We start from the raw sequence: 27,804 nt of genomic DNA, 5'->3' as shown, positions 1-27,804 counted from the left end.
CAGCTGCCAAATAATTTAATATTTGGTATCTTGGGAATACTTAGTGTGGAGAATTCAAAACTGGTGTCAAAATCATTAAGCTCACTCTTTTCATTTTGAAGATATCGGGCCATAAATGTGATTTTTTCTTTGCACAAGATGCCATTTTCAGGGGGTCATATCTCAAAAACTAAACTAATTTTCACTTTCCTTTTTTTGTCAAGTAAGTCTTATGAGAGACTGTTAAAAAGACTAAAAAATGGAAATGCATTAGGTGATTAACAAGGAAGATGTAGCTTATGAAAAAGGCAATTAAATCAATTTAGGCATAAATTGACGCCTCCAAAATGGGGTGTTAGAAGTGTGCCACCATCCTCAACTTTGGATATGTTTAAGATTGTCTCAAGATCACCTTTCATGAAAGAAATTGGTATAGGTATAAGACCACAGTGGCTGAGGTGCTCTGCATGCAAGGAACAGGTAATTTGCGTGACTGCTCATTGTTCTCCTATCTTCTATAACATTCATGTTTGTGATAGAAAATGAATTGTTATATTGTTTTTGGAGTTGAAAATGAAAAATAAATAAACATTGTGATTACATTCTGAGTGTTTAATAGGGGATTAAATGCATTTCCTTATGTCTTGGGGCTTTTTGGGAAACAAAGTCATTTATAAATGACAATTACCAGAAAAAGGTCAAAGGTTAAATTTGAAAGCACCATTGGAGCATGTTTGGTGGAGCTATCATCTGAAAACTTTATTGGACAAGTTAAGTTAAGAAAATGGTCTGTAAGTCTTTTTCGATTGTAGAATTGCCTTTTTACACAAACCAACTATCATTCGATGGTCAAAGACACTTAGATCACATTTTTCTCCATTGTGATGGTTGATGTGATCATTAACTGACGCTCCTGACCCATATCTGCATGATTGTATGCATTGCACTGCTGTCAAACAATTGGCTGAGTAGATAATCCCATGGATAAGTAGGTGTACAGGTGTTCAGTGAGTGTATATATACAGTATGTGTTATTCATTAGTCTTCTGCTGCTGTAGCCTATCTACTTAGAGGTTTGGAGAGTTTTGTGTTTAGAGATTCTCTTCTGCATACCACTGTAATTTGCGGTTATTTGTGTTACTGTCACCTTCCTGTCAGCTTCGACCAGTCTGGCCCTCCTCTGACCTCTGTCATTAACAATTTCTGCATGCTTTTATGCAGTTAGCTGCTGCCACATGATTAAATATTTGCATTAAAGAAGGTGTCGGGATTCCCCTGTGCGAATATCCAGACTGCAGGTGTCGAAATGAAAAGAGGGCTGAATGTGTGTGGCAGGGCAGCAGCTGAACTGAATGCAGCAGTGGGTATTACAACGCTGTGCTCCCTCAGAAAGTCAGCTGTGGGGATTAATAAAATTGCAAAACTCACACAGAGTAAGGCAAGGTAAGAATACGGGGGCTTGATCAAGGTATTTTTGCTCACTGGCTAGTAATGATTCTGGGATGCATTATCCAAAAGAATATCATCGTGAATCTGAGTCACCTCATCTGCATGTCTCAGGGTCCCCATCCTCTCCCTCAGGGACCACATCAATGTCAGTTACTCCCGAAAGGATAGAGGCATCTGACATATCCAAGCTCAAAGTCATGGCTCAACGCTGTAAGTTTCCAAAGCCACGTAGAAGATCTAATTTCTGTTCAATAGGAAATAAAAGTGGAAAGGATAGATAATATGAGATGTCCATTCCCCCCAGCATCACATATTTAGGGTTCCCCTTTTTCATATGCAAATGAATTATCCCCGGACTCAGAAAACAAATGCTATTTTAAGAAGACTATAAAACAATCTTGAGAAGGCAGGCTCTGAGTCCAAAAGAGTGAGTATCTTCCTTGGCTGTAGCCTACATTAACACTAACAGAGATCACATGGAACATCACAAGTGCTTTTACGGAGTAAAACTTTCAGAAGATGATTGATAGAAAATTGCCAAGGAACAGTGAATGGTGTTCCTTGTCATACACAACTTTTAGCTTGAAAAAAAACTTGTGAAGCAATGTGCAAAATTAAGCTGAAACAGAAAAGAATTGTTAATGAGAGATGTCAGAGGAAAATGGCCAGACTGGTCAAAGCTGACAAGAAGGTGACAGTAACGCAAATAACCACACATTACAACAGTGGTATACAGAAGAGAATGAACACACAATGCATCATAACTCTTAAGTAGACAGGCTACAGCAGTAGAAGTCTAAAAAATAAGTCTAATAAATACCTAATAAAGTGCTCACTGAGTGTATATATTCACCTTTCAACTATGATTAATTTGGTACAGTTTTAAATCAATTTTATAATTTGTGGCCTCAGTTTTGGATTCCATCTGTACTTTATAACCAACTTCCACAGTATCTACAGTACTGTGCAGAAGTTTTAGGCACCCAAGACTGTATATTGTTAGGGATTTTTCTGAATCCATTGCCTGTACTTTTGTTACGGTTCCAGCTATTGGCCACGAGAGGCCGCCTGTTACCCTGTCTTGTGTTTAATATAGCTTACTTCATCTTCAAAAAAGTCTCAGAAGCTTTGTCACTATAAGCCTAAGTAATAAATGACAGAGGACCACAATCAAATCCAAATAAATGAGAATACTTCATTTTTTCTGGACATTATGATAATGAAAGCCTAATTGAAGACTATTGTGTCGTTTCATTACTGTTGCCTTGGTTGACAGCACAAAGGTTAAAATTCTCAAGTTAAAATTGATACTGAAACATATTACTATACATGAAACACTGATGCTAATATGTTCTTTGATGAAGATCATAATCTATTATCTTGATCAATTTCGATCATACACTTGACATTTATATAAAATAGATTAGAATTTTACGTGTCACACAGCATGACACACCCCTGGGAGGACAGAAAACTGGACACAGAGAGTTTTTCACCCGTGTTTATTGACTTTGATTGCCTCCAGGGAGCGAGAGAGCAAGTACACAACTAATTACCAAAAGGTCTTCTTCCTTCACTCACACAGAATCCAGGTAAAAATAACAAACTAGAATAATAAAGGCAAAGTAAACCAAACCCCGAATGGTAGCCTCTTTCAGCTCAGTCACCACAAACAGTTGTTTTGTTCTCAGGTACCTACAGTGAAAAGAAGGACACTTTTAACTCCTGGACTGATGGGTAATGCCGTCCAGGTGCCTACTTAACCAGTAGGCGTGGCCCTTGGATTGCCCTGTATCCTTCCCACACACAGAGCCTAGTCGACACATCATGATTAAAATTCCTGATCAGACCACACATGGAAACATGACAACTATGGGATATTCAGAACTGAATCAGGAAAACGATGAGTGGTGTTTCATACAACTTGTCATGCAGGAGGATATAAACTCCCTGGTTTGGTCAGACCATTCAATAAATAAATGTTATATGCCCTATTCAATTTCACACAAGGGTCCTGCTTTCCTTCAACAAAATGAATTCCTTAGCTGCTGAGCATGGTTATTGATATCACAATGCCTTTGACAATTTCTTTACAATACAAATGCAGTCAAGTTTGCTTGGAGATATACTGTAGCCTATACAAAATTGATATCAGTGACCATTAATAAACCATTTATAAGTAAACTTGGCACATTTGGAATGTGCACAAGTATGAAAGCAAGCAAATCATCGTAAAATGTGCTCAAGAAAGGAATCAAAATATTGTGAACACTCTTTTTTTCATGTATTTTGTATTTAACAGATTAATAGATTTGACCTAACTTCAGAGCAAAATGTGTCGCAAAAGAAGCAAACAAAGTCCTTTTTTTCTTTCTTAATTTTAGGTTATTTAAAATAAACATAAGATCTTATGGTCGATGGCTTGGTTGTAATCTCCAGTAACTGGTGAATTTCCCACCCTCTGCTGGCGCGTATTTCTTTTAGAGTGCTTGCGTCACTTCCTTTTCTTCCTCTGATTTCCATCTTTCTCCACGCGTGTGTGCTGTCCGTGTTGCACAGGTCAGTGCGGAGCTATAAAATCTTTAATCTTGTTTACAGTAACATCACTCTCGGACAGCAAAGGGTAAATAATACGGCGACCTGAGGCATTGGCAAAATTATAACGACAGAACCAAAGACAAAAGACAAAACAGTCCGGGTTTGAGAGCGGGGCCTGGTCGGCGTATCTTCGTGACAGGCCCCGGTCTACATTAGACAGGTTGGGTTCGAAAGCTCGTGCTAGCTAGCCAGCCCAGATACTGAGATACTGGAGTAACTGCTAGTACGGTTAGCTATACGTTATGGAAGTATGATTTACAGTATTTTCATTTAACGTACATAATTTCCAGCTTGTTCGATGACTACTCCGTTCCAGTACCCAGTCTAGCCAACACCTAGCTAGTTCACTGTAGGCAACTATAGACGCTGACTATCGACAGTTTTTGACTAACAGTTAGGATTGTGTATCTCGCAGACCACATTGAGCTTGTATCGATAGCGTGTGAGCTCACATGTTGGTGGCTGAAGTTTTTAAGACTGTCAGTGTCGACGTTATCCACGTTCACTATCTAACTTGGCTAGCTAGCTAAGGGCGTTAACTTGTCTAGCTAGCTATCATCAATGAATGTTGAACGAGACAACCGGATCCTATTCGTGTCCAGCAATGACTAGAATGACTAACGGCAGTGAGCTGGCTAACGTAGCTAGCTAGTTAATCGGTTAAACTCGGTTACTACATAGGCTAACTAAGGCTAGCTTGTTAACTGTCTGAAAGCTAGTTAACGTTGGTGTTAACGGCACATTTTCCGAAATCGCTTCCTGTATGCCATTTGCTTGAACTGACTGTGTCGTTTTATGTGAGAGTAGACAGTTTTATGTTGCCTGTAAAGTAAGTAGTTGGGTAGGTGGCTTACAAGCAAACCATTTGTGCCAACCATTTGCAACTAGCTGGCTAGCTGTGGGCGGTAGCTATACTGTCATCTGAGACGCATTGTACGAATGGAGTTTCAGCTGCTATGGTTTCATAAATAGTCACGGTGTGTAACTTGCCTTACGTGGATAACGTTTCATTAATTGTCTAACGTTAGCTAAATTTGCTGCCATTGTCACCATTAAACATGAACACTAATCTCTCTTATTCCAGATGAAAGAAACAATAATGAACCAGGAGAAACTCGCCAAGCTGCAGGCACAAGTCCGCATTGGTGGAAAGGTGAGATTAGTCGCATGAATTTGAGTCAGTTGTCATTGGTAGTGTTTTTTCTTCTTTTCTTTTTTAATTCCAAAAAAAAAAGAAACCGTACCTCGTAACCCTTTTTTCCCCCACAGGGCTCTGCACGCAGAAAGAAGAAGGTAGTGCACAGAACTGCGACTGCAGATGACAAGAAGCTTCAGTTTTCCTTGAAGAAACTTGGTGTCAACAATATCTCTGGCATCGAAGAGGTAATTGGCTTCATTAATATTTATTTATGCAGGCACTCCCGGTGACTCATAAAATGGTGTTTTTCTCACTCTGCAATGCTATAAGTTCTGAGGTGGTTGTTTTAGGAGTCTGTCTCCTTTTTGCAGGTCAACATGTTCACAAACCAGGGCACAGTGATCCACTTCAACAACCCTAAAGTTCAGGCATCTCTGGCAGCAAACACCTTCACCATCACAGGGCACGCCGAGACCAAGCAGCTGACGGAGATGCTGCCCAGCATCCTCAACCAGCTGGGGGCCGACAGCCTGACCAGCCTCAGGCGGCTTGCCGAGGCCCTGCCCAAGCAGGGTGAGTGGGGTCAAAGGCCACACGTGCAACACTGACTCCATAGGCCTGTGTCCGCTACACTTTTCACGCAGAAAAACTGGTGAACGCTGGGACGATGCGCCTGAAAAAAGCGGTGTGCGTGGATTATGTATCTGACATCTCACCTAAACATTCTAACACATACCGTCCATCTGTTGCAGAAATCGCTCGTTGTTTATTTATTTATCGTTTTCCGCATGAGTTCAACAAACAGAAGGATTCTTGCCCTAGTACAGATACTATGACACTGCTAAAACAAGTTCTTGCCATTGTATTTGAAACAATGTTACAAAGCCAGGTAATGTTTAGGGTCGTTAGGGTGCTTTTAAGTCCCGCTTTTAAGCTGTGATTGGTTGGATCATGGAAAGTGGCATTGACGAGCGCCGCACCATTCTGAAAAGTTGAACTATTTAGAACTTGAAGCGCCTGAAGCAACCGCACAAAGCAGGCGGAGCACTCTGTAAAAATATGCCAGCTGCAGCGCTTTCTCTAGGGGCGGCTACATGCTGCGCATGCGCACTCTCCCTATGGAAAATAATAGAAAAAAGGAAGCGTAAAAAGAAGCATAGAGGACACAGGCCCTTACTTGTACATGTAAACGCCTGTAATGACAGACAAAAAAGAAAATCAGAGCACTTGCACAAGTAACAGTGTATTCTCTCTGGTGAGGAAAGGGACAATGTGGTCTCCAAAGTATTTCCAGAGCGACTTGCCTGGATAGCATTGGTGTAGTGGCCTAACCTGAAACTCGATTCGCTGGGGTGGAGGAGGTTGTTTTGTAAGGATGTTCTGTTCTACTGGGGACCATGCCGATTTGTACAGAGCTGTTCGGAGATGGATAATGACATTTTTATCTAGCGCTTTTCTAGACACTCCACTTAGTGATGAGGGGGAAACTCGCCTCAACCACCACTAATGTGTTGCTCCCAACTTCCATTTTGCACCACAATGCTCACCACACACCATCTGAGGTGTAGAGATCAGTGTTTTTGCCAATTGAATCGGGATGATTAGGTGGTAGGTTGAAAGAATTGGCTTGGGAATTTTGCGAGGACACTGATAAACCTCCCTACTCTTTGCAAAGAGTCGTGGTCTTTAATGACCACTGTGAGTCAGGACCTCGGTATAACATCTCACCCCTGTCGCCATCACTGCGCTGGGGCATTGGGGATAATTTGACCAGATGGAAGATCGCCCCCTACTGACCCACCAACACCTCTTCCAGTAGCAGCTTCATTTGGCAGGAGCAGGGTGCATTGCTGCTGGCAATGGAGATGAATGTAATGATCTCAGAGGAGAGAATAGGAGTAAGAGAACTGTTAGTGTTTGCATATTGGGTGGAGAAGGATAGGGATGTTTGGGGGTATTAGTGTGTGGGGAGATGGGTAGGGGAGGGGGTGTGAAGGTGACACAAAATTATCTGTGTTTAGAGAGTGGGGGGGAAGGGCAAGGTCAGGTAAATGTGGAGAATGGTTTGCATTCGTACTTTGACTATGTAATTTAACTAACTGATGAGCTGCACGGATCTAAATTATTCTGTTGCTGTTCTTGTCACTGTTGAGATGCGTTGTGATAGGAACTGGCTTTCCACCTGTCCTGGTTTAGCTGTGCTGTGTATTGTGCTCTTTTTTCTGAATCATGAAATTAGTCCTGCAGGGAAATGAAGAGGGTGGATTTATTGTTCTATGACTGCCCACAACTCTTTCAAATGGGAATGTGGTCCAGCCTTGCAATATGTCCATTATTGAATTTGTGTTTTTTTATTTTTTAATAATAGCTGGAGATGTCAAAGCACCAATTGCAGCTGGAGAGGATGATGATGATGAAGTTCCAGGTAAGGTGTTAAACTTTTCTGTTCTTGTGAAGTATAAATTAGACCGCTCAAAGAAATTAGCAGGCCAATGTTTTCAACAGTGACCATAAATGTTTAAATCATTGTGTAAACTGTCACTATCATTTCTGCGCCAATAGCCATGCTGAATTGGCTCACTGAAAGAAATTTAAGCTAAATCCAATTTTATTTGTGTAGCAGTTTGTGAGCAGAATCTACCTCTGGCTGCCACCAGATGATTGTAAAAGGCACTTTGACGTCAGTGATGTGATTGAATCTATGCAATGACTATTCATGACTAAAGAAATGGAAAATAAAATAAAATAAAAACGGACATACTTTCAAAGTGCCTCTTCCATATGATATTTTCAATATTTCACCTATTTTCATCAGTTTTTAAATGAGAAATTAAAATGAATTTGTGAACATCCTTACTGCATAAAAAGTGGGCGTATGAACTGTTCAGGTTATACGTTCATATATTTACCCCAACACAGTGCAAAGAGAACAATGTTAAGGATGCTGAGTGGTTTACATGTAACATTATGAATTCTGTGTTCTTTCAGACCTTGTGGAGAATTTTGACGAGGCTTCAAAGGATGAGGCAAACTGAAGAACACTCCAAAACCCAAAGTTTCCTGACTTGACTGGGCAGCGTGGAGCTTGTTTTTTATTTCTTTGTAATGTTCTCTTTCTTTTTTGTATCGTTCCCATGTCTACATCAAGTTTGAGAAATGGATGTATTGTACTCTTCAGATGTTTTTGGGTCTTCAATCTTGGCTGCTTGTCCTGCATTACTGAATCCAGCACATGTGAAGTCTGATTAGAATTGAACACAATCTGGAATAAAAAATAAATTTAAGAGATGTTTATTAAAAATGGCATTTTCTGTTTTTTTTTTTGTTTTTTCCCCTCATGATTTTGATTTAGGTGTAAATATAGTTGCATTATTCAAGTTTCAAACACTTATGCAGTGTAGTTTTCTTAGCTATGATACATCCCTGAGCCTCTATATGAGATGGGCAGAATACGTTAAGAATACAGAACCATGGTAAAGAGTGTTGGTGGAATGTGCAATGCCATGACATGTAATAAGAGTGGTAAAACTTGAAAAAAGATGGGGGGGAAATGGTACTTGGAGCATTATCCCTGGTTTGAGTGGGGCAGAAGCATTTGCTCTGTCAAAAGATTAGCCACTTGATCAGTTGTAACTTACAAGTTTTCATTACTTGGGTCAAGTTCCACACCACGGTCTCGAATTCATTGCTGTTTGGATCGCCCATTATGTTCAATAGCAGAATACCCTGAATCCCATAATCTAGACACACAGGCTCTTGCCCAGAATGCAATAGTAATATCTAGTCCTATTGTTTATGGCTTGAAAACCTGGCATAAACCAGTGCCCTATCAAATTTCTGTGACCCATCATAGCCAAGTGTCCTCCAAAAACTGGGTCTGCTCTTTGCTGGCAAAGATGGGAGGCAAACAAAACAATAGAAAATGAAAAATGCTGGCACAAATCTGCATGTTCCTCATGTTTTAGTCACTGTCCCTCCACTACTGCCATTTTAAACTGATTTTGATAAAGAATTTTACCAAAACAATTACAGTATGGCTCACATTGTTTAAAGCAAAATAAATGCGCACAACACATGCAACTACGTGTATCATGAATGATACGTAATTGCCAGTGCATTGTGACATAGTATGCTTGGTACTGTATGTGAAGTAAATGTTTTCTAACCAGAGTAACATGGGGAGAATTTACCCATGTAATATTTCACTAGTGGCAACTAATGATGTTAGTCTGTCCAGGCCAGTCCAGTATGTATTCATTACACATTAAGTACTGCTTTGTAAATGTTGAAATACTGAAACGTAAATTTCAAAACCAACCATGAATAGCCTCAAATTGACACGAATGTATCTAGTCGCCTTTCATTATAGGCAACGTTCGTTGAAAATCTGTTGGTTTGGAGTGCGAGCAATAAAGTTATTTGTAAGCGGAAGCAGCCAAGCAGGGTGACTGAAAAACATGGCTGCCTCCATTGAGCATACGTGACTTCAGTTGATTGTGTTACATTTCATTTAATCTGACGATAATATATTCTCAATATTCGCGGAATAAAAAAAGTTGCAGTGATTGGGATATCACCATCTGCAGAAGTAAGTAATGATCAGCTATAAAGGAACTGTCTTCACCAGTACCATCTTCGCCGGTTCGCTAGCATGTGCTAAAGTTAGCGATTGAACACGCTGGAATTATAGCTAACACGATTGTCTAACCAGCAATTTAGCACTTTGTTAAACAAAATCATGTTCAAATCATGTTTTCATTCTTGATATTGGCTTCATATTGTGGAAATAAATGCTGGATGGTTCACATGGCTTAACATTTATAACAAAAGTTAGTGCTATTTTTATTTATTTTATCTATGTCTAAACGAGCCACATGTCGTTTAGCTAGCAAGCGGACCATCCAGCGTCAATAACGTTAGAGCGCAAACAGTATGAGTGCTTTCTACCAGCGATATACGGATAATTACCTAGACAACACGCTTTTCTACCTTACCAAACGGGTCATATCAGTTCTCTGAATCGAATGTGGTAACGTTAGTTGGTTTGTAAATCTTGTGGATTGGACCAGCTAGCTAGCTAGTTTGGTAATGTATACCGTGTGCCCATGGCAGTATGTCAATACCAGCACCCTAAGTAGCTATACTATATGGTTGGAAAGGTACCTCCAAGCCGTGTAGATGACATTATATATGCATTTACAACTAAATATCTCATTAGGTCAGCACAGCACTTCCAAACAATCCCAATAAAACAGTTTTAGAAACACTACATCTATTGTTGAGAGAGCGAGAATCTTGTTTAACTAAGTGATGTTTTTATTCTACCTTTCAGGGCGCACAAGAAAGCTAGACTGAAAGATTGGGATGGCTTCATTTAAACCCACACGGATTCCATCTTATCCCAAGATTGGCGAGAAAGTAACACAGGACACGTTATACTGGAAGAATTATAAGGTATATTTATGAAGAGACTATTTTAGTTTCCTTGAGCAGTTCACTATATTGAATGTAAACAAATTGAAATATTGGGTTCAATATTATGTATATACTTGCTGCATTAACACACGAATGGAATGTGAATAAAACGCATAAGGAAATGGTTTCACACACCACTCTGGCCAGATTATATAGCAACAGTCAATCCCTGCACTTTGTGGAAGCTTTGTGCTTTGTAATGCTTTGGTTATTTGCTGGAATTAATTTCTCTTCGATTATTATTATTTTTCTTCTTTACTTGGCACATGCTGCCTATTTTATTAGCCCGGCAAGTTCTGTCTTTGGAAACGTACTCATTAACCTGCGTGTGTCTTTTACAGACTCCCATCCAGATCAAGGAATTTGGAGCAGTGTCTGCAATAGACTTCTCTCCTCTTTCCCCATACAATTATGCAGTCACTGCTTCAACACGGGTATGTTTCCCTAAAGAGAGATAGATGGCTGTAATATTTTGTCATGTATTCCAATGATATAACATTTTTAAAGCCATTTTTAGTTGCGTATCATCTGCTGGCTTGGTACCACACAATATTTCTGAATTAATTTTAGTAAAAAAATTTTTTTAGCTTCTTTCTTTTCCTGGCAAACAAAACAATTTGTTAAGTCATTGCTATAGTAGATTGATGTTGCATATTTAGGATTATTAAAATGAAGGCAATAATTTGAATCCATTTCTGCCTCAGGAATTTTTATACTGTTTATATTCTGTTTTTCAGATCCACATATATGGGCCCTATTCTCAGGAGCCTGTGAAAACCTTCACACGCTTCAAGGACACGGCCTACAGCGGCAGATTCCGGGCCGACGGGAGGCTCCTGGTGGCGGGGAGCGAGGACTGTGTGGTCAGGCTTTTTGACATCAGCGGCAGGGTGGCACTCCGCATGTTTCGCGGGCACTCCAAGTAGGAATCCTGCCCTTACTTTACATTACATTATGGGCCGGTTTCACTGACGCACATTAAGTCCTGGACTCATTCAACGATGAGTTTAGTCTAGGAGTAGGCTTAATCTTTGTCTATAAAACTGGCCTATAAATGTTTAGCAGCTCTTATCCAGAACAACTTGAAATATAAGGGATGCCCAAGTATACATTATATGAGAACAATACTCTGTGACCGGTAGATATAGGTTGGTTATTTGATTCATTGTGCTGTGCAGGTGCTGCTGTGTTCTGCGTTCTCTCATTTGGGAAAGAAGTTTATACGTCTGTGTGCGTAATGCTAACTATGGACTAAAGACCAACACTGAATATTCTAATTTCATGCAGCACTGACTTTGGGGGGTTATGTTTGTAGAATATGAATTTGTTTATCTCCTGCTTTTCAGACTATGTATTAGGAGTGACCATATAAAGTCTGATTTAAAAAAATGTTTTATAATCGGGTCATTCTGTCAAAAATGTACCAGAGGTGTGGGAGGCGACCACTAACTTTTGCTCAAATTTTGTGGAATTGTTCTTTATATATTCAATAAAGAGAATTCATTCAATAAAGATAATTCATTCAACTCCCATGCCTTCGGTTAATTTATCACGGAATGAACCAATATATATATTTGTAATATACATTTTTGGAAGCCTTTGTAGTACAATGGAAATTTGTTTCCAACGGTGTTATTTCGTTTATTTTTCCTTCAGTCTCTCAGCAGGCTTACTTAATTACTTAATAAATCTCTTGACTTTTTGTCTTGCAGGGCAGTACATTTAACAGACTTCACCTCAGATGGGTTCCGAATAATATCGGGGTCAGATGACTACACGTGTCGACTGTGGGACATCCCAAACTCAGTCGAGCTGAACTCCTACAGCGAGCACACGGACTATGTGCGCTGTGGCACCACCAGCAAACTGAACCCTGACCTTTTTATCACAGGTGAGCAGTGCAACAATTATTCAGGAGAAATGTAAACGAGTAAATATGGATACAGTGAAATTCATTAAATCACTATCAGACTGCTTCAGTGAGGATTCCCAGTGTTTGCTTTACGAACGTGTTTTTGTCCCACAGGCTCGTATGATCACACAGTGAAGGTGTTTGATTCACGGACAGACAGGAGTGTGATGAGCATGGATCACAGCCAACCTGTGGAAAGCGTCCTGCTTTTCCCTTCCGAGGGCCTTCTGGTGTCAGCAGGTGTGTGTGTGTGTGTGTGTGCGCGCGCGCGCATCCGCGACTTTAGTGAGTTTGGATGTCCCTTAGCAGGCTCTGTGCAGTAATGCAGTTGGCTACAGCCTCTCCAAGATTAATTATCAGCAGGTTGTGAAATGAAAGTGTTCCCTACTGCAGCGATACCTATCCTGAAGCCTGTTTTGGGTGCTGGAGTGTGGTGTAGCGTTTAGGGAACCAGGATGTGGATGGGACCCTGCCTTTATGTGAGCCACTTGGCCATACTGCTGGTTCAGTGAGCGTATATGTATATTCCTCCATACTGTATATGACTACATACTGTCTGGGCTGCATTCATGAACATGTCTGCGAAGCAAGTTTTTAATGTAATTAATGGGAGTTGGCATGATGTTCCTTTAGAATTAAGATGCATAGCCGCAGATCCTTTGGTCGAATTAGCTGCTGTGATATGCAGGGTGCAGAGCAGGTTTTGCAGGGACTCATAGTTGATTGGTTCTCTGACAGGGGGGCGGTACGTAAAGGTGTGGGACCTGCTGAAAGGGGGACAGGCCCTGGTATCCCTGAAGAACCATCACAAAACGGTGACCTGCCTATGCCTGAGCAGCTCTGGCCAGAGACTGCTGTCTGGCTCTCTGGACCGGTGAGTGGGCCCTGGCTGCAAGCCTTTAAACTGCAGCACACTTTTTCCAGGTGTACAGGAACAAATCTGGGCACCCCTGGTCAAAAAGCCTTTTACAAATAATATCTTGGTGAACAGATGCAAACCTGAACTGTACATGTTTCAGAGTTAAACGTGAGACCTTTCTCCAAATTTAAAAAGCAAGATTGCTTTTCGTTTAAATGTTTTACTGTTTATAAATGATATTAAAAAAAAGAAAACGGCTCTGTGCAAAGAGATGCCCAAAAAAGATGATTACCAAGGCCCAGACCTAGGTGATTTACTCGGCAGGGCTTCAATGAGTCATGTGAGTATGATTCCAGGGCTGAACGTTTTATTTTGAAGTAACTCTGTGACTTCTAAAGTATCCAACTGCAGTGGCTGTTCTGGTGTTAAGAACCATGGGTTCCTCTAAACTGTTGTCCAAGGATGTCAGAATGAAGATGGTTCATTTCCACCAAGGAGAAGACAACAAAAAACTCTCAATGTTTCAAACTGCCCATTTCCACTGTCAGATACATTATTAGCAAATGGAACAGTTGAAGTCAAGGCAAGGTCTGGAAGACTAAGAAAATGAGAACAGCCTGAGATGTGGTGAGAGATGTTTCGAAGAACCCTCACATCACTGCAAAAGAGTAGCAGGCACAGTTCTAGCTGTTCACAGGACAACAATACATGTACAAGCAACAAATACCTACATGGCAGAGTTACTAGAAAGAACCACGCAAAATTAAGCGTCTATGGATACGAAAGAAGATAAGATGATGGGGAAAGATGGAGAAGCCTGAATCCTTTTTGAAGCCAAAAGTGAGCTTTTTTTTGGCAACTGGGGGCACAGGAAATATAGTGCAAATGGTAGGAAGAATGGATTCTGACAAATGTTAAGAAATTCTAGAGGCTAATATTAGAAGGTCAGTCTAGACGTTGAAGTTGAAGAGAGGTTTGGTATTCCATCACGACAATGATCCCAAGCATACCTCGAAATCAACTGGCTAATTAGCTGGCTACAGGAAGCATTTGCAAGCTGTCTGAGGAGGAGCTACAAAGTACTAACTGACAGGACTCTCAATCTTTTTATTTTGAAACTGTAAAAAATGTAAATGAAATGTAATCTTGCTTTAAAAATTTGAAGGAATGTCATATTTAGCTTTGTACCATTTAGAGGTTCGCTACGATATTAATTTGTAAACAGCTTTTTGACCGGGGGTGCCCAAATTTTTGCATATGACTGTATAGGATGGGGTCTCTCTCTCTGGCTATTGTGGGGGTCAGTGTGAATATCTGGATGTTGGGGTGCATGCCTTTTGGGAAGTACATGGTTGATTTGGAAAATTGTGGACTGAATATTGTTTATTTTTCCCCACAAGACATGTGAAAATCTACAACACTGCAACCTACAAAGTGGTGCACAACTTTGATTATGCTGCCTCCATTCTGAGTGTTGCGCTAGCGGTAAGTAAACGTTTACTTTGTTGACCAGTTTCCCTGTGTTGCTGTGCGTTTGCTGCACACTGGTCTATGCAGCAGGTGTGCAGCTTGGCTGCCCCACAGGTCAGTTGGCCATGGTTCTGTTTCTGTGTTCAGCCTGAAGATGGCGCTGTGGTGGTTGGCATGGCGAATGGAGTCCTGAGCGTGAAGCACAGGAAGTCCCCTGAGGAGAAGCCCGAGGCAGGAAGTACCAAGAGGCGGCGTCCATCATACCGCGTCTTCGTCAAAGGGCGAAATTATGCCCCAAAACAGGTGAGCCATTGACCTCATCTTTTTGTCTCGTATTCCATTTCATCAACAAGGGGAAATGTTTCAGTAGTTTAATATTCGATATTATAAATGTGTTCATATGAAAATATGCATGCTTGATTTCTTCCACATTTAGGAGGACTTCTTGGTCAGCAGACCTGTCCGAATGCACCTGGAGAAGTACGACAAGCAGCTGAAGAGCTTCCAGGTGTCTAAAGCTCTAGACACAGTCCTGGAGGTGAGTCTTCCCTTTAACAGGTGATCAGAGTTAACTCTGAACAAGAGCAGCCAATTCAGAGTGCCGTTGTCCCTTCAGTGAACCAAGTAGGCATTTCTCCAGACACAAGAGACAGAAACACAATGGTGGAAATAAGTAATGGGACATTACTGAGCTACCATAATTATGTTTCTGGTTTAAAGTGATTCTCTTCAGGGTGTTCAGCCAGGGTCCAGACAGCAGCTCCTCCTATTTACAGGGCTTCCAGGCGTCCCAGTAGGAGAGCTGTGGGAGCCTGGCCTGCTCCATGACCCCCGGGATTGGCTCTATAGCTTGTTCCTTATACATTAGATTGCAATTTGTCAAGAAAAAAAAACAGTGAGACCCATGTTTCAGTCCCTATTTGTTGGGTGGCATTAGCTGTATTCCTTTTCTAACCCATTGGAAACTAGACCAGATTGACCCCAGTTTATATCCCAAGTAATACAATCATGTGGGATTTCTTATGTGGATTTCCCTTGGTTTAATCATAAGATAGGTTGTTTGGCCAGTGCAGCCATATTGCTGTATTGTTATGCTGCTCACAAAACATTGTAATATTCATATAACAATGTTTTGTGAGCAGTATAAAAATACAGTAATATTTCAGCATTCAGAAAACATTGTATCATGCATTGAATGGTCATTTACTTCAGTGCTTCCCCTGTATATCTGCCGTGTTCGCTCTTACAGGCTCGGATTCGGACAAAGACTCCCGAGATCACCGTGGCCGTGATGCAGGAGCTGAATCGCAGGGGCAGACTGAAGAACGCCCTCGCTGGCCGAGACGAGAGGAGCCTGACCATCCTGCTCAGTTTCTTGATCGGGTAAATCTAACAGTCCTGCTCAGCTTCATGGGGTAAATCTAACAGCCCTGCTCAGCTTCATGGGGTAAATCTAACAGCCCTGCTCAGCTTCCTGATCGGGTAAATCTAACAGCCCTGCTCAGCTTCCTGATCGGGTAAATCTAACAGCCCTGCTCAGCTTCCTGATCGGGTAAATCTAACAGTCTTGCTCTGCTCCATGGGGTAAATCTAACAGTCCTGTTCAGCTTCATTGGGTAAACACGCCACCCATCTGTGGGGAATGTGCATAGCTTCATCATTGTAGCACGTTATCCCATGATTGGAATATGTAATATCACCTTGAAGAATAGGGAAAGGTTTTGTGCTAATGTATGACTTTGCTCTGTTTTCAGGCATGTTGTAGATCCCAGATTTACTCCAGTTTTGGTGAATGTTGCTGAGATGATTTTGGGTGAGTATAGATTGTGAGGCTGTTCTGCATGGGTATTGTGCCTCTCTGTGTTACTTAGTCATGAACTTTTGCCATGCATATAGCAAATGTGAAGAAGAAACACAAAAAAACATCCTGTAAAAGACAAGAATAAAGACCAAAAAATGTAATGCAAATCCCTTAAAGATGGACATATACGTCCAAAGATGGACTGCACTATACTCTTGTAAAGCTCCAGATATCTCATGGAGCACTTTTATGAAGCACCTTCTGTAGTGTAAAGGGCTTATGATCCACTATCGGTTATTTCCAAATCTCTTCTTTATACACTTAAATCCTGTAATGTCCTAAAGATGAGGCTGTAATGGATTCACTGTGCTAATCTTGTGTGTGTGTGTGTGTGTGTGTGTAGACATCTATGTACAGGCAGTGGGCCGGTCGGCGCTGGTGGACAAACAGATTGTGAGGCTGCAGGAGCTGGTGGAGAAGGAGATCGATCTGCAGCAGGAGCTGTTGGAGGTCCTGGGTATGCTGGACACCCTCTTCGCCACCATGACAACCAAGAAGGCGGCAGCCACTACGGAGAGCCCAACCAATGGGGTGGCAGCAACTGGGGAGCAGGGCCTGAGCCTGCAGGCCTCCTGACTCTGTGTGGGAGCAGGTGCCACTGGAACCTTGTGCAGTTGAGGCACAGATGCCCAGACACACCTGACTTTTCCAGATTACTGCCACAGAAACAGTCAGGTGATCAGGAGCAGGCTTATTTCCACAGCCACAGTGCACCTGGACCCTTTGCAGCTGCTGCTTTAAGGAAATGGCTCCTGTGTGAAATGTCTGCATTCTCTTTTTGTAAAAAGACACCACGGATGAGAATTCCCATCTTCAGCCAACGACAGGAACATGAATGAAACATTGTTAAAAAAGGTTTTTCTGCAAAGGAGCTTGTTCAACATTTTAATTCTACATAAACCGTTTCAGTTTACTGTAAATGAACACGTTTGATGTGTTTAAATGCATTTTAATTTAATAGAGCCCTGTTTAAGCATCAAAAGTGAATTATGAATGTCCACATGGTGCTTTAAGGCAGCTGGTAATTATGATAAGTTTTCATGTTTCATAAATTCTTCTGCATAGTAAACTTTTCTATTATATTTTTCTCTGCGTCTTGCTTTGATGTTTTTATGAGACTTTTATCGCTTACACACAAATTATTCTAATTATACACCGGGTGTCAGTGTAGTGTTGTCAACTACTATGGTAGCTAGGTTAAGCTCTGTTGAAGGGTTCTCTTACACCCCCCCAGCTTATACTCTTTCAATACTCAATTATGGTATGGTACTCATGCCATATTTCAAGCTGGTGTAAGGGTTTGTTATATTACTAGTATGTAGCACCTGCAGGAAATTGACTTGATTCTAAAACACTGAAATGTAAAGGCAAATAATGTACTTGGTAATTTGGTAATTTAAGTGAACTGGACGCACTTGTTTAAGTGATGAACTCATTGCTACTAGTAAAATGTATTTTCCCACACTGTTGGAGCAAGACTGACAGCTCTTGTTCCTGCTGTTCTATTGTTGGTTATCTAATATTACAAATAATGTGTAATGAACACAGCCAGTGACCTCTAAAGTAAAACCCATTTGCATTCAAAGTATTGTGGGTATCACAGTTGTATTGTAACTCTGCCTCACACAGAAGATGTCTTCAGGCAAGCAGAAGACATCGATATGTCATGATGATAAAAAGTTTGGTGTGGGGATCCTCATTCTGTGAAAAGCGCCTTTATTCCAACTAGCTCAATTACAGGGTTGTTTTGGACAATTACTGTAATTTAAATGGAATTTGATGGGAATATTTCCCTTAAAATGAAAACGGCAATCCTATTCTGAGAAATGTGTCCTCCCAGTAAAAGTTAAAATCCCTCATCACACCACCATGATTATCCTGATTATGTATGGTTTTTTGAACAATTTCAATTTAAACCCCAGCAAATTTCAGCAATATACGGCAGCATATTCCCTAAAGATAACCTCCCTTTTATAAGAGGACAACACCCCACCCTTGATTAATGTCAACAACAGTGGTTTGAATCTCCCCAACCCTTGCGCAATGTGGGGGTAAGGGCCCTACCTCTGGATTTGCAGTCCTCCGGTACCCAGTCCAGCACCCTTATCATTGCACCATTGCATGCCTGCTACACTGCTGGTCAAATAAAATCCCAATGCCCTAGTGCTGTGATGGGGATCCTCTGCTGTAGGAGATGATGTCTTTTGGATGAGACTCTGACTTACTGCAGTCATTAAAGTTCACAAAGAGTCGGGGCTCCCCAGTATCCTAGCTAAATTCCTGGCTCAAACTTAATTGACTAAAAATCATTATCTCCCTCTCCATCTCAGCTAACGTGGTGAGCATCTGTAAAAATGGCTGCCACTAAATCACCCAGGTGGTGCAACAGGCGAGTTACATTATTATTATTATTATTATTATTATTATTATTATTATACGAGCAGCAGAGTGTACTGTAACAGACGTGCGTTTATATCTAGAGTTTATGTCATCGCTTGCTTTCCAGTCTTCGGAAACACACCTGTAGAGGGGGTTAACCTCCTACCGTCATCTTTCATCCTGAAGTGGGGTTTCTGCCAGGTTTCTATGCGAACATGTGACGCTGTTATTGTGCGGCTCTCCATGTGACCCGCCAGTAGACCGCTGCCAACGGCTGGCTCGCAGTGACTCCAGCCCGGGCGCGATCGGCTGGTGGACTCACAGACGCTTTTCGTATATAATGGTTTCGTGAATAACTTCATCGGTGTGCACCAGACAGAATCTCACACAAACCGAAACTGATCTCACGGATATAATTGCCTTATTTAAAACTTTCGCTCAGCGTCAACGAATAATTTCATCAACTGCATAAAGTGCTGTGCTGTGGAAGTTATAATTGCCAGGCGGCGGCACAGACCAACTCAACAGGCTACGTGTGAACTGGGGTAATGTGCGTTTTTGTTGTAACCTAAAGCAAGAGTTCGGTGCCACTTCTATACTTGTCAAAGGTTTCACGAGATGAATCTTGAAGCGATAGTCAGAATGTAGCACCTGCAGATTAGTTTAGTTACCGCCTGTCACCTTTTTAGTGTTAAAAAAATAATTGTCCATTGCAATGTAATGTTTATGTATTGGATATCAACAAGCTTTGAAATGACTGGTTTCGTAGGCAATGTTAGACGAAAATGGCCCTCGCTGGTTGCCTATTGCCAGCGGTTCAGGACGTTAGCATCTTACACATGTGAATAAAGTATATTAATAACACACAATTGGTAAACTAGTTTGGCCTACTAAATGATAGGATAGACCAATACAATTATTTAATGGCTAATCTGAATCAGTACACCTTCAGAAAAGTAAAAACTATTTGGTGATGCGCTTTAGTAGCTATGAAAGAACTGCCATTATCTTCCGCATATACACACTGGGTAAACGTGAAGGCTCTTGGGGATCAATTTCTTGAATTTTTTAGCTTTTGTAAGTCGCGCATAAGTCTTTCAAATCCCCAACACTAAAATAGATTTGGGCATCATAGTATACAACATAGTATTTATTTATTTATTTACGAACATGACCATTGAAACTATAAAAACAGAAGAAAGACCGCATTTATGGATATTTCTCTGCAAAATCATTATGTTTTGGGAAGTAAAAAAAACTCTTGTTGCGATCACTGCCTCGCCGTGTGTGCCCTCAGATTGATTACATTTGTCCTCTTAAGTAGTACTTCATGTGTGCCACATTACCGGTGTGAACGGTGAATAGTGGTAATGGAATGTTAAAAAGGAAGAATGTCCTCTCAAAGTGTAGAGATTTCCCAAATTACCCCCAAGTGGCTGGAGTGGCTAAGGCTCTGTAACTCTTTTGATGCTCTGTCCGTGGTGCCATGGCAGGGCTACAGACAGAGCTTTTACGATATAGCTCTGTTTCTAAAGGCTGAAGTTATGCCTATGCTAAACAAAGGTATGCCACAAAAAGATGGGAGGATTGAAGTTGTTAATTTTCTTGTAAGGCCATCTCACATGACGGGTGTGCGAATCCGTGGCCCTCTGCACGCAATGGTGTGCAGACGTGTGAGAGTGACCTCACAGCTACCTGAGAGGCCCAGAGCTACCTGAGCCTAAACCCCCCAATCCTGGCCCAATGGCACACTGTGCCTGCTCCCCCATCTTCTGTGTTGTGAAAGAAAAGCAGTGAGTGAAGCCTGGACATTCTACTATTAGCAACAAATGTAATTATAATACCAACAGCAAGCACAACCCAAGTAATAATAATAGCAATAATAATAATAAGGGGAGGGAGTGAATGAATTTGAGGTATTGAATGACGGTCCAAATGCTGGGTACCATGGACACCACAGGTCCACTCTAAACAATTCATTGATTTAACATTTGCACTCGCCTTTGTACTAGCCATCCCATGCATACCCTTCCAAATTACATTCATGTAGTTTTCTTATCAACATCTGTGGATTGTATTCAGCCCAAGTATTTCATTTTCCTCTAAATGTAACTGATATCGTAAATAACCCTAACCCTAACCCTAAAGAACCCAAACACTAACCGTAACCCACCCCACCAAGTTCTGATGATACCACAAGTGTAATGAGTTGGTATGATTTCTGAGTTTATCCATGCAGAATGGTATGAATGGCAATTTTTTTTGTCGATGTAAAACGACAAAACGTGTTTCCCAGTAGATATTAAAGCTTTTTTTGAGTAATGGCAGTGGGATGTTATTGATAATGGATGGTATTGGGGTGTAACGATAATGGATGGCAGTGTGGTGTAATGACAATGGATGGGAGTGGGATCTAATGGATGTCATTGGGGTATAGGTACTTCAGGGAGTGGGTTCCTCCTCTGGATTAATTTGTCTCTGTTCCTGGTTAGGAAGTGGCTGATACGCAGTGTTGGGTCTGTACGGCATACAGGAAGTGTCTGTTGGGCAGTGTTGAGGCTGTACTGCATACAGGAAATGGCTAATGGGCAGTGTTGGGCCTGTATGGCGTACAGGAAGTGGCTAATGGGCAGTGTAGGGTCTGTACGGCGCACAGGAAGCCACTGCGCCAGGCACAGGGCCACTGGGTCTGTTTACAGAAACATACCGCCAGTCTGTGTGGCTCTGCACTGCTGACGACGTCACCAGGCCTCATAGTGCAACAGAGGCTGTGCTTATTAAGCGCCCTACACACCACCCAGCAAAGCTTCACAGTTGTATCTGCTGTTCATCAGGAATATAAATGAGTATAAATATTTACTGGACATTCTAGCATCTTGACTTCAAATTGGTGCACTTGGCCAAAGTGCTTTCGTATGATCTATTTTACAGTATCTAGGACCTACGTGTGATGACATTTGAGAATGAAACATTATTAATATCGCTGTATGAAGTTCTTCTTGAACTGAATATAATCCTGAATCTTCATTTCCATCATGTAATTTTACCCTGAATCCATGGTCCAGAAAAACCTGCACATTAAATGACTGAGATCCACTCAGGTATTTTATTTAATTAAAATTTATTTTAAATGCATAAATACAGATGCCAGTGCAGAGGTAAGCTGTTAACTCTTTTTTTATTGTGTGAAATTTAACTAATTCATATTTGGCTGTGCCATTACACTTTGATTGTGTGTGTGGAAGCAGTGGAAATGGACATGTTTTAGTTTTCATTGTGAGCAATCTAATGGGTTTCTCAAAAACGTGTCTGCCACCTGGGTGGGCGTGGTCTAAATGATCCATTTCACTGTTCCTGCAGATGCTAATTGGATGGAGCTGAGCAGAAGAGAAGTGCCTCTGTATGTGAGTAAAGTACCCTCTCCTCCATCAGTGTGTGTGCGCGCGCGCTGGGTGCATGTGTGTGGCCTGTAGGCTTACAGTAATTGAGTCACAGCTGAAACCTTAGGCTGGGGGGTATTGTGTCTCCCCCCGGGAAATGTGCCTAATTCTGCCTGATTTGTAGATGATGGAGTGTATCCCCCCCCCCCCCCCGGGGGCTGAATAACGAGTTGTTTGTTGTTTATTGGTTTTATGGAGGTGAGCCCTTGAGCTGTAAAGGTGTCTTTAAGTTGTTGTGAAATTGAAATCTGTTGTGGGAACGGCTATGAAGCTGGGGTTGTTGTCGTGCGACTGAAATGTTTTCTCATTTATCTGTTTTATTCTGGTGGAAATTGGCAATTTCTTCCCTGCTGGGTTCCTGTTCAGCTCTGAGTGGCTGGGTGGTCTGCCTGGCAGTGCTGCTTGACAGGTCCTTTGATTGGCAGTGTAGCCGGTTCCTGGGAGGGGCCATAATGGTGTCCCGTCTCCTTATTGGCCTCCTGCTGCCTGCTTGTTCTGAACTCTTACCTCTTAAGACCACATCAACAATGGGAATGGGCCGTGTCTTTGTTATCATAGAACCACATTGCAAGAAGTCCTTTTCCGTTTACCAGTGTTTTTCTCTTTTATATAGGGTTGTGCTCTTATGGTAACACATAATCAATGCAGGGCCAATGGCATCATCAGGATTTCCACGTGGCATTGGGGCATTTAATGAGTAACTTAATCCTGTCAGGTTTGCTACTGTCTAAGACCTGTTCAATGTGAATGTGAGATGTGACTGTCAGATATTTTCCAACAATAGATTTCCATAGGGCATAAAACTTGCTTTCCATTTGTCTCGTGTGTCTCGTGTCTAATATGTCTTCTACGTGGACACAGCTGTTGCCCCGTTCAATGTGAGTATTGTCCGGCTGTGAGGCTGTGTGGAGATCTCTGCCACAGCAGGACTCTTCAGAAGCATTGCAGAGTGAGTGGCTCCACTGTGCCAAAATGGCTTCACAATTTCAGCTTTAACAGATTAGTTATCATAGGAACTGTAAAGCTTACCCCAACATGCCCAGCAGTGTGTTTGCGGTGAATGGTTAGGGAAACACTTTGTAGGTTGTAGATTTGATTCCCAGCTGGGGTGTTACTGTGGTGCCCTTAAAAAGATGTTGAAGATGAACTTCAGTAAGATATCCAGCTCTGTAAGTGGGTCAACACCTCAGTGTAATGTAAATGGATTCATTCTGTGTAAATGTGCTACCCCTATTATTATGGGTAGGAAAATTAAACTCAAAATAATCTCTGTGTGACTTAGCCTACTTACAGTAGAGAAAATCCTCCTAAAAACTTGAGGCAAGTAGTGTGTGAAATGCATCTATGAACCAGATGTGGCTGCAGTCTGCTTTGAACACAAGCTCTCTGAATGCTTGCCAGAGCAGTGCTTGCTGGGACAGGTTTGGAAGGGTACGCACCCCCAGCGTTGTTGGCTGGCTGTGGGGCATCACCTGGTTGGGCCTTGGGTGCCAGGGTGTGGATGGAATGAGAAGAATGTGTGAGAGGCTGAAACCCCACGCTCCTCAGCCAGGCAGACTCACACAGTTACTGAGAACACAGCCTGCAAATGAGTATGGATGCCCGCTAACACTCCATGGAAAGTATGACAGTAACAGCATTGCAGAATTGGTTCCTAGCTCCTTGACCTATGTGGTGACCTGTGTCCATGCCATATCAGAGATGCTGTGAAAACTCCATTTTATCTTCTTTTGAATACTTAACTTTAAATGTTATAAGAGCTTTCTTATAATTGTTGCATTTTCATGACAAAATGACATTTAGTTTAAAGGAACATTAAAATATGGACTTATGTACATTAATGAAACAGTAATGGAGGACTTTAATGCTGTTTTCACTTTCCAGTGTCATTCATTGTAATTGCAAGACCAAGTACAAAGGACCAACCCTTCAAGTTCCCCCCATAAGGAGTGAACTAAATGAAAAAAAAAGAAACATATCTGCATTAAATCAAACACTGTCAATGCTGAATTGTTTAACATATTAAAATACTGTAATAAAATACAGTTGTTTCTAATACTGGGGATATAATGTCAGCACAATAAGTCAAATTCATTGGCCTTTGAAGATTTACAGTTTCAGCTCTTAATAGGTTTAACTGCCTCAGCCTCTACTTCATCAGCCCTACATCCTGGCTACTACTTAGTGTTCAGATACTAATTTCACTGAAAAAATGTTTGCTATTTCAAAATGAATCCCAGTAGCAGAATTACATGGCTCTGGGTCTTATATTTCAAGTAGTCTGTTTGTAATGGGCCAGAAGAATGTAAATTATTTTATGAAGTGCATTTAGCAGACATAGTTACATTTTGTAAGAGGATTATATGGTGCCTTCCCAGTCTGGTAGGGTCACTGGTTCATGGTGAAGAGTATCTGAAATATTTCTTTAAGATGTGTTTTGTCCTTTGAGGATTCAGTGCCATTAAACTCATGTTATGTAACAAGCTCAGCAGGGCTGGTGTTAATTGCTGGTGATTGGACCTGAATGTGATGTGAGATCCACAAAGGAATGTATGGAAGTTCACGTGGGGATAGCTGCTGTTATGCACGGCAAGAATGTGAACTGGACTGCCCGGCATTCTCAAGCACAGCTCTAGAGATGTGGGATAAATTACAGTACATTACTTGCTGATGTAACCACACAACCATCATGGCGTCTCACAATTGTAATCATTAAAATAACTCCAAAACATAAAAACAGGTCCATGACCCGAACCCTTTGAACCAAAGGAGATGAAAAGTAAATGATCTGTGGCCAAATTGGGGAGGATGCAGGACTTGGGCTCTTTTACTTCACTCACATCTGTAGCCTGATTAGATTTTACCTCTGTGGGGTTTGTTGAGTCATGAGTGAACACTTACGCCATTGTCAGTAAAAGTATGTGTTTACTCTGTTATGATGATGCTCAGAATGGAAACATGGTGATATTCACCTGGTTAATAATGTGCTACTGCACTGCTGTGTTTTACTGGGTACTAATGGCTGTCAAGCCTAATTCGTTTTTTAGTTTTTTATGACTTGAGTGAGTTTGTCTATATGACTTGCTTGGGTTTCATGGGAGTTTGTGCATTTGCAGAGGGCTTTGGCATTATCATTGTTCTAAATGGTTCAGTATGTGCACAATAAATGGTACACTGCTGTGCCTTAATCTGATTTAGCTGGATAAAAACACAGTTGTGTCTTTGCTATTGAACTGTGAGAAACGCATACAAACGCATTAGTGCCAATTTCAGAAATAATACAATATTCTTATTATGGTAAACCAGTTCCAGTCTCCGTTCTGTGTTCTCTTGTGCCTTTGTCTGGAAGTCTTACTGTGCATTGATTCTTTTTGAATCCTGTAATAAGCCAACAAACACAGTGTGCCCAATAACATATTTGCATTTTGTTCCAAACCCCATATTATTCTACCATAATGCTATCTTGGTAAGTTGAAAGGAGTCTTTGCTGTTCCTGATTATTTCATTTTTTGGTTTTGTACGACACTAGTAATATTTTGTGGCCAGAGGTATTTTAACAAGAACATGTGCTCATGGATGATCAATGGCTCATGCAAGTTCTCTCAAAAATGAAAATGACTGTAACATAACATAACATAACATAACATAACATAACATAACATAACATAACATAACATAACATAATGGTGAGAACAGGCCATTCAGCCCAGCAATGTTCGCCTTTTCCTACCACTAAAGTGAACTTACAGCTTAGCTAAAAGCTAAAAGCTAACCTATCCTCACCTAGAAACATGTTTCATTGAACATTTTCTGAGATCTGAGGGAGTGTTTTCTAAATGTTCTGGTTTCTAAAGTGTATTTCAAATAAATAACCTATTTCACACAGTTTGGTCAGTACAACTGCAACTAGGCCAGCTGTCTATCTTTTACTTATAGTCAGTCTCGGATGACTGAATGTGTAATGTTGTAAGCTAGATCTCAGTATTGGACTAATTGCAGCTAATCACTAACCAAGGAAACAGTTCATTATGGCTATTCCCTTTGTGTCACTTCCTTTCTGTGACCGGAAATCACAGGGGTGTGCTACAACATGTAATGGCCTCCACCATACACGCACTGTTGAACTAATGTCTCAGTTTCCCAATATTTTCCCATTGAAGCCATTAAAGGCATTAAAGTCATTTTTCTGTCATTGTTTATGTAAAATGATCACAGAAGAGGTGCATTCTGTAGTATGGGGGCTTGTGACTGTGATTCTGTTTGGCTGTTTCATTGACTCTGAAATCTACTCAGGCATTTATGCTTTCTTATGAGCTGCTGCTGCAGGTACCCAGATTTCTGTTTGTCTTTCTGTATGTGCCTTCGCTCATGGGGAATTGTGTTATTGTTGCACTCCAAGCAGGTTCCTATGATACACCATGTGGGGAACTCATTGGGGAATGCATACAAGCTAATTGCTAAAGGTCTCAAAATAATAATGTTTCAGAATATTAATGAAAATCCAAAGAAGCTGATGTGAGGAGTGTGGCCAATCTGCCTTTAAACCTGCATCTCCTCTCTAGTGTTCAGTAGGTTATTGGCATCCATTCAGATACTTTATTTTTGTTTAAACTGGAAATACTGCACAATTAATTAACTCCTACAGAGTTAATTAATTTCATTACAGTCATTTATTCCTATCTGAATTCTCCTGTATCCACACCCAACCAGGGGGGTGTTTCACAAAGCCTGAGTTACCTGGATAATTGTGCTGAGTAAAACCCGGAACAGCTCTTTTTATTCTTCAGTCCATGATCCAGCTTTATGAGGGATCTAGGTTTTATTTTGTGCACTTATCCAGCAACTTCCATGATCCCTTCCCAGTGTTCTCCAACATTAATACACCAGTATCGATAAAATCGCTCCACTCCTGGGTAACACAAATATTTGTTGATTCTGAATCTTGTAATACCCTTTACGAGTGCAAAATGAATTTATGGCTAATATATAATCCTATATAGGACATAGAAAGCTGAGCATTTTATATTTTGCATTAAATCTATTTTTGTGTTATGTACACTTATATACACTTGCCTTGAGTTTGGCATAGGGAAGTTTTGGCTCAGAGTCTTGTGCTCTACTCTAGTCATCCTCAATCTTTCACTGGAAAACACATGTTCAGGTTTGACAGGAAAAGCACATTGCCACAATCACCAGTGTGGCCAGTGTGCTAAAGTATGAGTATGGGGTCATGTGTAGGTCATG

At 41.1% G+C, this 27,804-nt stretch overlaps 3 protein-coding genes across 5 annotated transcripts in view; all 3 read left to right on the top strand.

Annotated features, from left to right (window-relative positions):
* The first annotated feature begins 3,901 nt into the window (after positions 1–3,901).
* LOC133140263 (transcription factor BTF3) lies at positions 3,902–8,465 on the top strand. 2 transcript variants are annotated; one of them, XM_061260040.1, is made up of 6 exons: positions 3,902–3,987; positions 5,111–5,179; positions 5,296–5,409; positions 5,536–5,737; positions 7,533–7,589; positions 8,153–8,465. In XM_061260040.1, the coding sequence occupies exons 2-6, from the start codon at positions 5,111–5,113 to the stop codon at positions 8,197–8,199; spliced, it is 489 nt and encodes a 162-aa protein (XP_061116024.1). In that variant the 5' UTR covers positions 3,902–3,987; the 3' UTR covers positions 8,200–8,465. The 2 variants fall into 2 exon arrangements, with proteins under 2 accessions (XP_061116024.1, XP_061116025.1); XM_061260041.1 differs by having other exon boundaries at positions 3,961–4,051.
* Positions 8,466–9,562: 1,097 nt separating this feature from the next.
* Positions 9,563–17,828, top strand: utp15 (UTP15 small subunit processome component). Of its 2 annotated transcripts, none has more exons than XM_061260038.1 (13): positions 9,563–9,752; positions 10,497–10,618; positions 10,981–11,073; positions 11,377–11,561; positions 12,352–12,530; positions 12,666–12,791; positions 13,290–13,425; positions 14,811–14,895; positions 15,028–15,183; positions 15,317–15,418; positions 16,130–16,263; positions 16,635–16,693; positions 17,085–17,828. In XM_061260038.1, the coding sequence occupies exons 2-13, from the start codon at positions 10,529–10,531 to the stop codon at positions 17,315–17,317; spliced, it is 1,578 nt and encodes a 525-aa protein (XP_061116022.1). In that variant the 5' UTR covers positions 9,563–9,752; positions 10,497–10,528; the 3' UTR covers positions 17,318–17,828. The 2 variants fall into 2 exon arrangements, with proteins under 2 accessions (XP_061116022.1, XP_061116023.1); XM_061260039.1 differs by lacking the exon at positions 9,563–9,752 and adding an exon at positions 9,842–9,993.
* A 1,549-nt stretch (positions 17,829–19,377) lies between these two features.
* LOC133140788 (rho guanine nucleotide exchange factor 28-like) overlaps positions 19,378–27,804 on the top strand; it is a 65,135-nt gene continuing 56,708 nt past the window's right edge. The window contains exons 1-2 of the mRNA XM_061260989.1: positions 19,378–19,665; positions 22,481–22,524. Coding sequence (XP_061116973.1) covers positions 22,492–22,524 — 33 coding nt within the window. The 5' untranslated portion in view covers positions 19,378–19,665; positions 22,481–22,491. The remainder of the gene's footprint in view (positions 19,666–22,480; positions 22,525–27,804) is intronic.

The sequence above is a fragment of the Conger conger genome, chromosome 11 (assembly GCF_963514075.1).
Source record: "Conger conger chromosome 11, fConCon1.1, whole genome shotgun sequence".
In the NCBI taxonomy this organism is placed as follows: domain Eukaryota; kingdom Metazoa; phylum Chordata; class Actinopteri; order Anguilliformes; family Congridae; genus Conger; species Conger conger.
This window is presented reverse-complemented; position numbering and strand designations above follow the sequence as displayed.

Bases quoted from the DNA above. Each gene is read 5' to 3' on its own strand.
- LOC133140263 (XM_061260040.1), top strand. From the start codon at position 5,111: ATGAAAGAAACAATAATGAACCAGGAGAAACTCGCCAAGCTGCAGGCA. The intron at 5,410-5,535 runs GTAATTGGCTTC...TCCTTTTTGCAG, and splicing joins ATATCTCTGGCATCGAAGAG to GTCAACATGTTCACAAACCA. The intron at 7,590-8,152 runs GTAAGGTGTTAA...GTGTTCTTTCAG, and splicing joins TGATGATGATGAAGTTCCAG to ACCTTGTGGAGAATTTTGAC.
- utp15 (XM_061260038.1), top strand. From the start codon at position 10,529: ATGGCTTCATTTAAACCCACACGGATTCCATCTTATCCCAAGATTGGC. The intron at 11,562-12,351 runs GTAGGAATCCTG...TTTGTCTTGCAG, and splicing joins ATGTTTCGCGGGCACTCCAA to GGCAGTACATTTAACAGACT. The intron at 14,896-15,027 runs GTAAGTAAACGT...TTCTGTGTTCAG, and splicing joins TTCTGAGTGTTGCGCTAGCG to CCTGAAGATGGCGCTGTGGT.